General features: G+C 51.5%; 1 protein-coding gene across 19 annotated transcripts in view; it reads right to left on the bottom strand.

The window, feature by feature from the left end:
• PKNOX2 (PBX/knotted 1 homeobox 2) overlaps positions 1 to 13,472 on the bottom strand; it is a 304,609-nt gene that overhangs the window by 54,641 nt on the left and 236,496 nt on the right. For all 19 annotated transcript variants that reach the window (XM_027581284.2, XM_027581295.2, XM_027581285.2 and 16 more), the window contains one exon: positions 7,121 to 7,260. In XM_027581284.2, coding sequence (XP_027437085.1) covers positions 7,121 to 7,260 — 140 coding nt within the window. The remainder of the gene's footprint in view (positions 1 to 7,120; positions 7,261 to 13,472) is intronic.

Here is a 13,472-nt window from a genome sequence, read left to right as displayed (position 1 = left end):
TCAGTGTGCCTTGTCCTGGCGGGGTACCTGGACTTCTCCGCGGGGCCTGGCCCAGGCCGGTGAGCTGGGGAAGCTGTAGGACCCACTGCCTCGGAACACATCTGCTCCCAGGACCAGGCAGCTGCAGCCTCTCTGTCTGCCAGCAGCACGTTCAGAGGCTGTGCTTGGGTTGGGGGGCCTTCAGATGCCGGCAGGAGGGGCAGGGAACAGGCTTTGCCTAGTGCCAGGGGAGAACTGAGGGTGGTTTTACTTCCAGATGATGGCTCTAGCAGGATCACTCCCCTGACTATAGTCACCAGCTGAAACGTTATCTCTGATGCCGGTGAATCCAACTGCTTCCAAGAACAGGGAGTCTGCCGGAGCCCCCAGCCCATAGAGCCCAGTCCAGAACACAGCCTGGAACATCTGCTCCCAGCATCTAGTCTAGAAGTCCTAGCATGAAGCATCTGGTGCTGCCTTTTCGGCTTGGAATGGCTGAATTTCTCCCACATTCTTCTCAGGCCACCTCGCCCAGCACATTCCAGGAATGACTGAGCCCAGTGCCAGGGAAGGCATAGGGTTGAGCCCCAGGGTCAACTCACTGGAGCCAGGACACCCTTCGGTCACAAGGTGGAAGTGTTCCCTCAAAGACACTTCGTTAGGAAGTGCCAGTTCCCAGGGTCCCCTGGCCAGGCAGCTGCTGAGGGGGACAGGCACAGCAGGACCCAGGCCCTCCGCCCAGCTCCCAAACCTCAGGGCTTCCTCCCGCCCCCACTGACCAGCCCTGCCCCGGGAAAGGCAGCTTGGCTATCATTTCCCTCGGGTTCGCCTCCCTTGGGAAAAGCAGTGTAACTCTCCCACACTGCACTGTGGGCCAGAAGCCTTGCAGTCAATTCCACAAATACTTTTGTGAGCCCATCCTATGTGCCAAGTTTATATTATAGTGACTTTCTATGTCTTTCTCCTACTCGCTGGACTGACTCTTCTTTATTCAAAACCCCTCTTGGAACTTAACACAATGCTTTACACAGAGCAGAGCTCACTACACGTTTAGCTGAATGGCAGTATGGAGACCACTCAACTGCGGGTCCTTTCCAGTCCTACCTCTGGCTGCCTTGCCTCTCAGCATTGACCTTCTAGCCTGACCCATCGCTGCTCGCACTTCCCCAAATGTCTGATAGCAGCGAACACCCACAGCGTGCTCACCAAATGCGAGATTCTTTACCGAGCGCCTACCGTGCATTCTCTCATTTATTCCTCATAACAACCCTGGTGAAGAGATAGCATTATTTGTAGCCCTATTTTATAGACAAGGAAAATGGGGCCCAGAAGGCTTAGTGCCTTGGGTGGAGCCAGAATGTACACCCAGGCGATCTAAATCCAAGGGCCGTGTTCCTAGCCCTGAATTCCAACCCCCTGAATGCCCCGGACTGTTTCGCATCCTGAACAGACCAAGGGGATGCGTGCTGGCCCCTCTTGCCTACAACATCCTCACCCCCACCCCCACTCCCCGCGGCCCACCCCATGCAGCAAACACTGATTTGTGTGTCAGGTACTATCCTATATTCTCTAATTTTAGTCTAGCTGTTACTGTTTTCTTTTTCATAGTTGAGAAAACAGAGGCTCAGAGAGATTAAGTCACTCAAGGCGACAAAGCTAGTGATCACCAAGTCTATTTCTAGAGCGCGTGGCCTTGCCCAGCACGGCCATTCTACTGAATTTACACCTTTAACTCTAGGGCTGCTGGACCCAAGCCTGGTGCCTCGGTGACCTCCACGAGGATGGTCTCAAGAGAGCGATCTGAACACTTTCACTGGCCTGTTCTGATCTTTCCCCAGCTGAGTGTGGCTTCTAGAGGGACCCAGTCTGGATGAGACGGGAACAAGTATCACAGAGACAGGGCTTTAGAGATGTGCACTGTTTTTACTGGACTAGAGCTGGACTTCAGCATGAGCTGCCCAGGGGGAGGGATCACATCCTTAGAAGCTCTGAGTCCGTGTTGAGAAGAAGAGAGATGACAGCGACCCGAAAACCTGGATGTGTCACAGGGAAAGGCCAAGACTCTGAAAGCCGGGAAACTGCAGAGGAGGCGAAGCCTGGTTTGAAGCAGGGTTTCTGGAGCTGCCGGAAGGAGTTTTGTTAACGGGTAAACCAGGAAGGGCTTGGAATCTACCTGGGGAAGGTGGGGAGGTTGGGCTGAAGGCGGGGCTTGGCTCAAGCAGATGGGAAGAAATAGTGCCGGATACAAACTAGGAAGGAGAAAATTCACTGCCTCGGGGTTAAGGTGAAAAAGCACAATTGCAAACACCTACTCCATGCTAGGCACTGTTGGAAGTATGAACTCATTCAGAGAGAACATTTTACATTTAGAACCCAGAGGTAGAGAGGCGAGTGAGGAACGAGAAATGTGGGATCATGGCTAAAGGCATGAATAAAACCATTCCAAAGAACTGGTTATAAGATGTACTGACCTGTTTACCTCCCCCCAACAAAAAAAGGGGGTGCCTGTGTGGCTCAGTTGGTTAAGTTTCTGACTCTTGATTTTGGCTCGGATCATGATCTCAGGGTCGTGAGATCGAGCCCCATGTTAGGGTCTGAGTGGGCAAGGAGCCTGCTTGGGATTCTCTCCCTCTCCCCCTTCTCCCTCTCTTAAAAAAAATTAAATAAGGGTGACTGGGTGGCTCAGGCAGGTCATGATTCTCAGGGTCCTGGGATGGAGCCCCGCATGGGCATCAGGCTCCCTGCTCAGCAGGGAGTCTGCTTCTCCCTCTGGCCCCCACCCCCGCTTGTACACACACTCTCAGATAAATAAAATCTTTTAGAAAATAAATAAATAAAAGAAATAATAAAAACCAATGTACTGACCAGTTTAAAATCAGAGACTGTAGCTTGGCTGCTTGTGTGGCAGGCAAGAGCCTCTTTCTTCACAACTCTGTTCAGCGGGATCACACTGGTAGCTTGAAATGGGCCATGGTGGGAGCATTTACGGGGTGGAAATCAGCAAATGCTGCAAAGCAGGGCTCTCTATCCCCTCGCCCCTGATGGCCAGTTTGCCGGCCACCAGCCCAGAACCGTGGTATATTTATGGGGTACTGCCTATTTAATGAATCCGTTCAGCAAGCATTGCTTTGGTACGTACTCCGTCCAAGCTGCCGACTTTAAGGTATTGTCTAAGGGGCCAGAGATGGATCAATGAATAAAACAGACATAGACCATGCCCTCATGGAGTTAATGATCTAGTGGGGGAAAGAGAAACACTGTCAGTGCAATCAGTTCAACTGTGAGCCACGCCGCAGAGGAGAAATACAGGGGGCAGCAGCTATCCACCCTCTCCACCTGCACCACAGCTCGATTTTCCAGCATTTTCAATGCAGATGCCAAGCACACTGCCCCCGATACTTTCTCATGGCTCAAGCCTGCAGCCCAGCATTCCCTATCACTAGCGAGTAACTTCTTCCACGCTGGGTGGAGCCCCTTCCCCGGTTCTCAGAGAGCTTTTCAGCCTTGCGGCGGGGAGAACTGATGCCCTAGCAGAGCCTTCTGCGCAAAGCCAACCTCTTCCCCCCCTCGCACCTGGCCAAGCCTAGCTCCCTGCCACTCTTCTGCTCCCCAGGACATCGTGGTTTCCATGGGAACCCACTCACTTCAAAGGGGAACGAAGGAGACCAGAGGGGAGGAGGGAGAGCAAAAGCTGGATTAACCTCACCCTCCTGGCCCTGTCTTTGCGCAGCCTGGCAACCTAACCACCAGGTCCCGGACAGCACCGAATGCTGTCCATCAGCGTGGAGGGGTGGGGTGGGGTGGGGTGGTCCAAGCTAAGTTTGAACTTCTTGGGGGAAAAGCCCCAGGGGTGGGGGTGGGGGGCTAGGGAAGGAGAGAACTGAGCTAGGTCCAAACCTGCAGTCCCCACTGCATGGGGCCTCCCCTCCTCAGACCCCTACCCAGCATCGCTCTTGGGCCACAAACACAATTACCCGCGATGTGCATCCAATCATGGGATCTGCTCGGATTAGACTGCAATCATTAATCTGAGCGGGAGCTCCTGGTTGCCTTGCTGATTAGCCCAGATGATGCTCTGGTATGATCCAATTAAAGACAGACTGCCTCCCCTCTCCCCAGCCACACTCACACACACACACACACACACACACACACACACTTTCCACATCAGAAAGAACCAATACATTTCATTAACACATCCTCATACACAAAACCTCAGGGGCACTGGCAGGCTCCCTGGGCTCACAGGCACACCCCTCCCTTTTGTCACACTGTGCCCCTGCCACCCTGCAGGGGCCTGGTCAGAGAAGGGCCCCCTCCACCCTTCCTTCATCTGTGGTTCTGGGATGGGCCTCGGTGGAGTCTCCCAAAAGTCGGTGCTGGGCACTAATCTGAATCGAAAGAGTCTTGTTACATTTATTGACATAAAATGCCGACTCCCCGATGTGCCTGGGAGCAGCCAGGCTGCCCCAAGGCAGGCAAATCTAATTAAAATTACCCGACCCTTCAGGAGGCTGAGCTCCCTCTCCGGTCATCCTGCAATGGCTGTAGAGAGAGCAGCTGGTACTAATGGGAGAGGTGTGGTTGTGAGAGAAAACCCCGGGCCCCTGGGGCAGGAAGGACTGCAGAGAAAAGCCGGGCAAAGGTGTTGGTTGTTCTGCGATGCTGGGCTTCCATGTTTGGCCGGGCCGTTGGTGGCAACCAACCTGGGATTCCTTCCTCATGGTCAGACAGCTGCAGAGATGATTTGGGCAAATGCCGAGGACTGTTGGGGGCTCAGCCCGGTGGGAGAAGGTAAAGCTCAGGTGAGCAGGAAGAAGTGTTGGTAGGAGGAAGATCTGGCCCTTTATATTTCAAGTGACATCATGATGGGCAGCTCCCATGAAAGAGGTAACCCACTTCTCCTGCAGGTTGGCCTGGGTGGGGAATGAGCCTGGGATCTTGGGAAGGGCCGAGGAACCCATCTGCACCAGACACAGTGCCAGGTGCTTACAGGGGCTCTCAGTGATCTTACTAAGCCTACTGGTTAGCTTCTGTCGGGAAACTAAAGCTCCAAGAGATTAGTACACAAAGGAGGGGGGATGCAAGCCTGGGTTTCCAGAAACTTTTTGTTATGCCACTAATCAGGGGTCTTTCTAGGCTACAGTCTGTGCTCATTACAGATCCCTGTCCCCTAGGAGTCTGCAAAGGTGCCTAGGATGGTGGATGGTGCGTACATGCCTCACGTGTACGGGTCTGCATCTCTAAACAGCTTCCGGGTGATGCAGTGCTGCCAGTCTCCAGGCCATACTGTGGGTAGCAATGCTCTACATGGAGTATGACGGCTGTCCCCCCAAGCCGTGAGACCATCAGGGGCCATGGTACTCTCCTCTCCCTTCTGACGCTCCAACACAAGCCCAAGACCACCTTGCAGTTTAATTTCCAGGTGCTCGTGTAGCCTCATCTCCCCACTCCCAGTTGCTCTGGCCACTGGCCATTCTTGGAACACAGAGGCCCTGCTCTGTCCGGAAGGCTCTATTCCAGCCCATTTCTCCTTCCGGTGGACTCTCTTACTACCCTTTATGATCAAACTCAAATACTGCCGCCTCTGTGAAGCCTTCTCTGTTAAAGCTCTGACCACAAGGTGTTGGTTTCTTGTCTGCATATTTGTCCGTTCCCGGGGAGACAGGGAAGAGTCCAGGCATTTGCTTTTGTAGGTTCACCCTCTTTCGCCTGGAGTCCAGCTCAGCGCCTCCACATATTCTAGTGAGGGATTGATAAAACAGCAGGAACGAAGGAAGGAAAGGAGACAGGAGTGCTCCGTCTGACTGGTGCTGTGACCAGATCTGGGAGTTCTTTGGGGCCCAAAGCAGGGCTCTCTCCCGCAGGCAAGCTGGGCCTGCCCTGTGCACTGGGTAGAGTGGGGCACAGGCACAGTGACTCATCCTTCCACCGGGGCTGGAAAAGACCCTCGCGGCAGGACCTCTGGATCAGGCCTCACTGCTCTGGACTCCATGTTGGCATTAGAGGCTTTCGGCTCATCTGAGTAGCTAAAAATAATGCCAATGATAATGAGAGTAACAGCAATAATTACCACCATTCCCATAACAGCACTGTCATTTCGGGGAGGAGTGAGGAAGGGATCAATCCTCTTCCCATTCATCTTGGGTGGACCATTCCACCTGTTACTGATCCTGGCACCTGCTGCAGCGTGTGCGAGGTCCCAGGCGAGACGTGCTTGCGGCATGCATGGGAATGTCTGTGCTCACACAAGTGAGTGTGAGTAAGGGTCCAACCTCAATACTCAGCATTGACTCGGGCATCTTTTCTAGCGGTGTGGGCTCCGCACAGAGACGTAATGACTAAAATCTCTGCTGGAGCTTCGTTCAGGCTGCTCTCAGACAACTGCCTCTTCTCAACCGCATACACAGAACAGCCAGGCCCTGAGCCCCTCCCACCCTCTGCAACATTCAGGGCCCGGCCCTGCTCTCAGCGATCTCCCCATCTGGAGGGAGGGCCCCGGAACCTACACAGCGGCACACCACAGCTCTTGCTAACAAAGACAACCATGAATCAGATGTGCTCCAAGGACCAGCTGCATTAGATTCATCTAGAATGCTTTTTAAAACATTCATCTTCCTTTTCTTATAGTTTGACCTACTGATTCAGCGTTTCTGAGCATGGAGCCCAGAAATATGCATCTTAATAAGCTCTCCCCAGTGATTTTCAGGCATACTAAAGTTTGTGTAATACCAAGTCCTAGATGGTCCTGGCAGGTGTCCAGTGGTCCGGTGGGCTTGCTGGAGTGAAGGCAACAATGGGGGACGTGCAAGGAGAGCCTCCCGAGGTGGCCGTCAGCGGAGCTGAGGGTTTCTGATGCCCACGAGGGCTCAATCCCCAGCTGGGATGAGAAAAGGGTCCTTCTGGAAGATTCTTCCCTGGGCTCTCTTGCCCCTCACTAGACAATCCCAGGAAGCTAGCGTCAACCCACAGCAGCCAGCTGAGGTATGTCCAGATTGATTTGAGAGAGAAGGTGGTGAGGAGAGTGGCTGTTGGCCACGGCCTTTATGAGCCCACCCACTGGCCTGCGTGCTCATCTCTCAGGGCTGAGCTGGACCGGAGGCTGCCTGGGGCTTCCGGACACAGCTGAAGAGTCTCCTACCTGTACACAGCTCGCTTGTCAGCCTCCAACTGGGCCTGGGGGTCAATGGGGGCACTGGGCACAGGCGTGCTGGCAGCGGCCGAGGGTGCGGAGATGTGGACAGCCTGGGTCTTAGAGGGAGCCTGGGCAGTTGCTGTCATCTGCGGAGAGAAGAAAGGGGAGGTGGCGGGTTAGTGTGGCCAGGAGAGCTGGCCCCCAGCTGGAATTGGGAGGCCTACCTTGACCTGTGGTGCGTGTGTGAACGAGACAATGTGTGCCAGGGAACAGTGAGTGTATAACAAGCATCCATTTGTTTACGTGCTCCAGCGAGAAGAAAGCATTCTTCAGATGAGAACATTCTAGAGAATAATTTAGGACCGTACAAAACCAGGTGGGGCATCAGCTCTCTTCAAAAGAGACGATTCTTAATGCAAATGAAGGTGGTGACCTCTGCCAAAATGCAGGAAAAAAACCAAAATGATGAACCCTTTAAATTGTGCTTATGGGTCATTTGGGCTGTTCTGGGCAGTAATAAGTTGATTTGATGACTTTGAAGAGCAGGAAAAAAAAAATAGCTGAATCAGTTCTCATTTGGGCAGAGCTTTATTCCATTTCACTCAAGCCAGAAGTAACTGTTTTCATTGATAATTGAATGGGTCTCTAAATTTGGTTTCCCTGGGCACTTGGAGGTAAACAGATTTTAGGGGACACTGGAGAGACTTCTGTTCTTAGCCATAACAAGTATTTTGGGTAGTGATTTTTGTTCTATGTGATGTTTTTGAAGGTATCCCTAGGCCCCTGATTTTGTGCCAGAGCAACTCCTTCTAATGTTATATATTGGACTTTCTGTATAAAATTTTATTTAAAGAAAGGATTAGGTGGCTTAAATTTTTGGATGACCATCATTACAGAATTTAATGCTTCTTTAAGATATTTTCTTTAGTCAAATGGATCCCTAAAATGTCACGAATGGTGACCCTGCCTCAACTCTTCTCTTCCGCTAGTCTGTACACAGCACTGTTGGGCTTGATATACCTGTCTGCCTCCTGCACTAAAGCTGTGGTTCCACCTTCATCCATGGCACCCAATGGACACAGAGTAGATGCTTAGCCTTTGTTGAGAAAATGAATGAATGAATGAATGAATGAATGAATGAATACATCTTGAAAGAGTCAGATGTTTTACAGTTGGAATGTTCATCATAGATCTAGGTCCCTTCTTCCTGAAAGGAAAAGCATGGTCCTTCCATCAATACAAGCACATTATTGCTAGTACTGATACCCCCAAGACATTTGTTTTTGCTGTCTCATTTACCTCATTTATATTTTTGCTCAGGTGCCATGTGTTCAGCTTGAAACAGAGCCCCTCTGTCCCTTGCTGTCCCCTTACTCTGCTTTCTTTCTATGATCAGAATTACACATCTACTTGCTTAGTTATTTTCTCTCCCACTCCCAACCAAACTTTAAGCTCAAAGAGGGCTTGATTAGCAGTTGTATTCCTAGGGCCCAGAATAGCCAGGCACTAGTAGATGCTCATAAATATTTGGGGCTCAATAAATGATTGGCAGATGGCAAATGAGCTCTTTCATTTCTTAAAAGAAAGCTATCTGCTTTATTATACTGGATCCCTATCATTTTTTGTTAGGAAGAGATAACCTTGTCACTGTTGACAGGACTGGGGGAACTCTCCCAAACTCAGAGTATGGGAGGCTAGACAGAGCATCATGGTACCTTCAAGCCAGAAGACGATTGCTTGAATCCTACCGTCTCCCATTATTAGCCTTTGACCTTGGGCAAGTCCCTCAACTTTCCTAAACTCCTACTTTCTCATCAGGAAGCAAATTGGTGTCATCTTAGGACCCATGGGTTTTAAAGAGGTGCTATAAGGACGAAAGTAGAAACAAATGTTCCAATTTTCAAAATAGAGAAAGAAGGTGGAATCAGAAAAACTGAATACTGCTCATCCTCACATTGATCTGGGCCAGTCTCTTTTGTCCACTAATGCAAACAGTCATTTCTTCAAATATTCCCTGAGTTCCTAGGCACCGTGCTGGGTAGGCACTGAGGTTACAAGGCTGAGTGCCTGCTCTCATGGAGCTGTTTCTGGATTTAACATGGTTGCTCTGCTGGCAGGTGAGGAAAACGTGTAGACACGGATGGTGTAAGTGACCTCAGCAAGGTACCTCCCACGACACCCTTGTGGAAGACATGGAGAGCCGTGACCGGCAGACGGCTGCATGGATTAGGAAGCTACACCCAAAGGGTGGCATTTAAAGGATAGAGGTCAGCTAGGGGAAGGTTTCTAGGACATGCTTTCTCCTTAGCCCTCTTCTTTAGTATATTTATCAGTGATTGAGAAGGGGGCTGAAGAAATGCTCAGCAAATTTATAGGTGACATATAAGACTGAGATCCAAAAGATCTTTACAGATTTTGGCCACAGGCTAAGTCTAATAAGATTAATTTTCATCTAATAAGTCAGAATTTAATGCTTCTAACACTTGGGCAAAAAAAGAAAATAATATAAGTGCAGAACAGGAGAGACATGGTTTAACAGCAGTGTTTGAGTTGACAGAAAGCTTAAAATTTCCAAAGTGTAATGCGTCTGTCAAAAAACAAACAAACAAACAAACAAACAAAAAACAAAGACAAGCAACCTCACCTAGTGCTATCTGAGGATGCATGAACAGAAGCATGACTCACACAAAGCCTCTAGTCTCACTCCTCTCTGCTGAAACAAGTATAGGAAAGTACGTTCAGAGAATTGATCAGGTTGGTGAAGGGATTCTGCATTATGTCGTAGGAGGAGTATTTGAATCTGGAATATGTAAGAAAGATTTGAGGGACAGCGGAGATGAGACATGGGAGCCCCCTTTGAATATCTGAACAAGGGATTAGATTGTATCGGTTCTGCTCTGCAGGCCCCAAAGGGTCAAACTACAAGCAATGCACTCAATCTATATAAACATGGAGACAGATTCGGGCTCAACCCAAATAATAAGTTTCCAAGCCTCTGAGCCGTTTGAGGCTGGAATGGGCTCCATCCAGGAGGCGGTGAATTTCGACTACTGCAGGGGCCAAGCAGAGACTGACCGGCTGGGCCCCTGTGGAGGGGATGGAAACTCTAGCTGGGCAGCATCTGAAGTCCCAACAGGGACAGGCTCAGACACCATCGGGGTACTCTAACAATCGCCACCCACAGCACAGGGTCGACCAGAGGCTCTGACTGGAGGATGTATAGTATGTAGGAGTGCTTTGGAAAACTCCAAAGTGCTCCCAAGATGGTGGGAGTTAAACACATGATTTCCAGAATGTGCTTCTTTTCTAAACAAGGCACAGCTATGCCTGCAGAGCTTGATTACAGGTGAGATGTAGGGGTGGCTGGTATGCTCCACCTTGTCCCCCAAAGGGTGAATTTCCTCGGGTCCTTGAAGGAATCCACAAGGGACTTCCATGAAGATGAGCATCTAGGAGAGAGGGATGAGGGGAAATGCTTTTCCTCTCACTTCCTCTTTCTAGGCAGGACTGCTGGGTTACAGAGGAAAGCACAGAATAAGAATAAATCAAAAGCGGTCACTTGCTAGCATCCCAAGAGGTCCCAGCTAAGAGGCTGCTCCTGGGGCTCAGGGAGGGGGTGGGGGCGGGAGAAAGCCGATCTGGTCTGAGCAGGGCAATGATTCAAATTTATTTAGCTCCTGGGGGCCAATTCAGCAAACTCTGCATTTCCTCCAGGTTTGGAGAATGAGTGTTTACCTCCAAATAGATCCCCTTTTCTAGCCAGGGACTTCCCATTTCCCAAGAACTGAAGCTCCCAGGGAGAGGCCCCCACCCCCCACCGCCCCCCACCCCCCAGCAGCTGCCTCAGGACCTGGGGGGAGGAGGGCCACTTGTGGAGGTGCTGGGAGGAGGTTTCTGGGCAGCCCAGAGAACTGGTTGTCTGACATTCACTAGCACGCCTAAATGTCAGGCATTCGCTCCAAGTAACTGTCCTGTTCTGCTCGGTCTGGCAGGTACAGACTCCACGAGGCCACTTGGTATGTTCACAGCTGGTCTCAGAACTGGCCACTCCAGACTCTGAGCCTTCCTCCAAGGGGACCTCAGAGCACTCTGGAAATTCTGCCTTGGCAGCAAACTGGGGACAGGGTGTGGGGACAGCACTGCACCGACGCAAGGACTGTCCCTGTTCACCAAGGAGAACTGAGGCACAGAGGAGGAAAGGCAAAGTTGAACAGTGTTTTGAGAGCTTTCTAGAAGATCAGAGAAGTCTTGGAGAGGGGAAGGAGCAGGGAATCTGAGGCCCCGGGTTCATTGCTCCCTCTGTCAATTATCAGCAAGTTTCCTGACCTCTTTGACCCTTGGCTTTCTTATCTGTAAAAAGCAGGGGTGAGTACTTACTGCACAAGCAGTCAGAAGTAATCAAGAGAACAGGGTGGGGCGCCTGGGTGGCTCAGGCGATTAAGCATCTGCCTTCGGCTCAGGTCATGATCTCAGCTGAGGTCCTGCGATCGAGCCCCGCATCAGGCTCCCTGCTCGGCAGGGAGCCCGCTTCTCCCTCTCCCTCTGCCCCTCCCTACTGGTCCTGCTCTCATGCTCTCTCTCAAGTAAATAAATAAAATCTTAAAAGAGAGAGAGAGAGAGAGAGAGAGAGAGAGAACAGGGTAATAGATGGAGAAGGGTGACAGCATTCCCTGGAAAGAGATGGGGTGCTGGGAGAGCCTACACAGGGTTCTAGGGTTCCCACCTCTGCTTACCTTAGGGTCCTTTCTTGGGGCAAAGACCCTGAGGCCACCACTCCATACTCTTTCCTTCCATGAAAGCTATAACCACTGGCCATCTCTCCCTCATTCAGCTGGAACCGGCCCTACCTTAAGCTTGGAGCACAAGGGCCCTGCCCAGATACTTGGTTTGAAACACGTTGAGATGAAAGTTCATGATCCCCACCCCCATCCTAAAACAGAGCGGGGAGAGTTGACGTTCGTAAGCTGTGTGTAGAGGAAGGCAAAATCTGCAGGCAAATCCGGCAGCCTCTCTGACAGTCCAGTCTGACCAGGAAATGGGTAGGAGATGCTCCACAACGTGATTTGAGAAGCTCATCTCACCTACCCACCCCTGTTGCCCTCACTGGCGCTGGAAAGCCCACCCATGCTTTCGTTTCTGCCAGGCACCACCCTTCCCCAACTGGAGGAGGAGAGTGGCACGTTATGTTCTAATGAGCTAATAAAATACCTCTATAGGCTTTCACGTTCAACAGTCATCCTGGGCAATAAGTTGGTGTCGTCCCCATTTTGCACGAGAAAACTGAAGCCCACAGAGGTGAAGAGACAGCTAGAGATCACAGTGTATGTAAAGGCAAGAACCAAGGGCTTTTTTTCTTTGAAGAGGAGAATGGGAAGGACCGCCCCCACCCCCCAACCGGCTCCATCTCCCGGTCAAGTGACAAAGGGGACAGAAAGGAAGGCAGCCAGAATCAGGTGGAGGCGTTACTTCTCAGCCATGCTGGGGGTGTATGGGGGGGGGTTCTCCACGCAGTTTCTTGTCCCCACTGTGGCCCAGCGAATCCTCATCCCCCAAGAGGCCGTCCACACACAAGTCATCCCCCAAACACTGATCATGGGTCATGCGAGAAACAGTCCTTCTGTATGGAGCCCAAGCAGGAAGGTATGGGTGGTTCATTAATTGAAGGTGGCCCAGGGCTGCTGGGTTCACTCCCCTCCGAGGTTGCAGCGGGGCCTGTGACCCAGAGCCCGATTGCACAGGGCTCCAAGCCTTCCATCACCTTCTGCTGTCAGCCTCCATTCAGAGCTCCTCTCTTTTGCTCCTGGGAGGTGGGGGCAGGTGGCTCAGGACGAGGAACGACACCAGAGTCCTTCTAGCACCCCACAGAGGTGGTTCGTGGGAGACGCCGGCATCAGGTAGAACTGAATCCCACCTCTGCCCCTCACTACTGGCCAACCCTGGATCCGGAACTTTACCTTTCAGGGGGTCTCAGTTTCCTGATCTGTGAAATGGTGATGACGCTTCCTGCTTCCCACCGCCGTGGTGAGGATTGCTGCCTCCTTCGGGGGATGCTGGCTGAGCATCAGCAGCGGGCAGGCCCACCGGCTCTGTGCTCCCACGGCCCCGAGCACGCTGTGTAGCCACATGGGCTGACGTGCCTCTCTCAATGACTAGCCTTTAGGCCCCTGGAGGGCAGGGGCTAGGTCTCTTCTGTCTACTATTGTAGCCTCAGGGTTTGATAGAGAGAGTATCCAAAATATCTCTTGAATGCAGGGATGACTGGTGTGGAGGAGGTCAGCTTCCCATCCAAAGATAGCTTTTTGGCTGCAGGTTTACCTTCTTGACACTGAATGCCTCAGGCCCAGCAGAGAAGTCACAG

This window comes from Zalophus californianus, chromosome 11 (genome assembly GCF_009762305.2).
Source record: "Zalophus californianus isolate mZalCal1 chromosome 11, mZalCal1.pri.v2, whole genome shotgun sequence".
Classification (NCBI taxonomy): domain Eukaryota; kingdom Metazoa; phylum Chordata; class Mammalia; order Carnivora; family Otariidae; genus Zalophus; species Zalophus californianus.
Note: the sequence above shows the minus strand (reverse complement) of the source record. Positions and strands in the feature narration are given on the sequence as shown.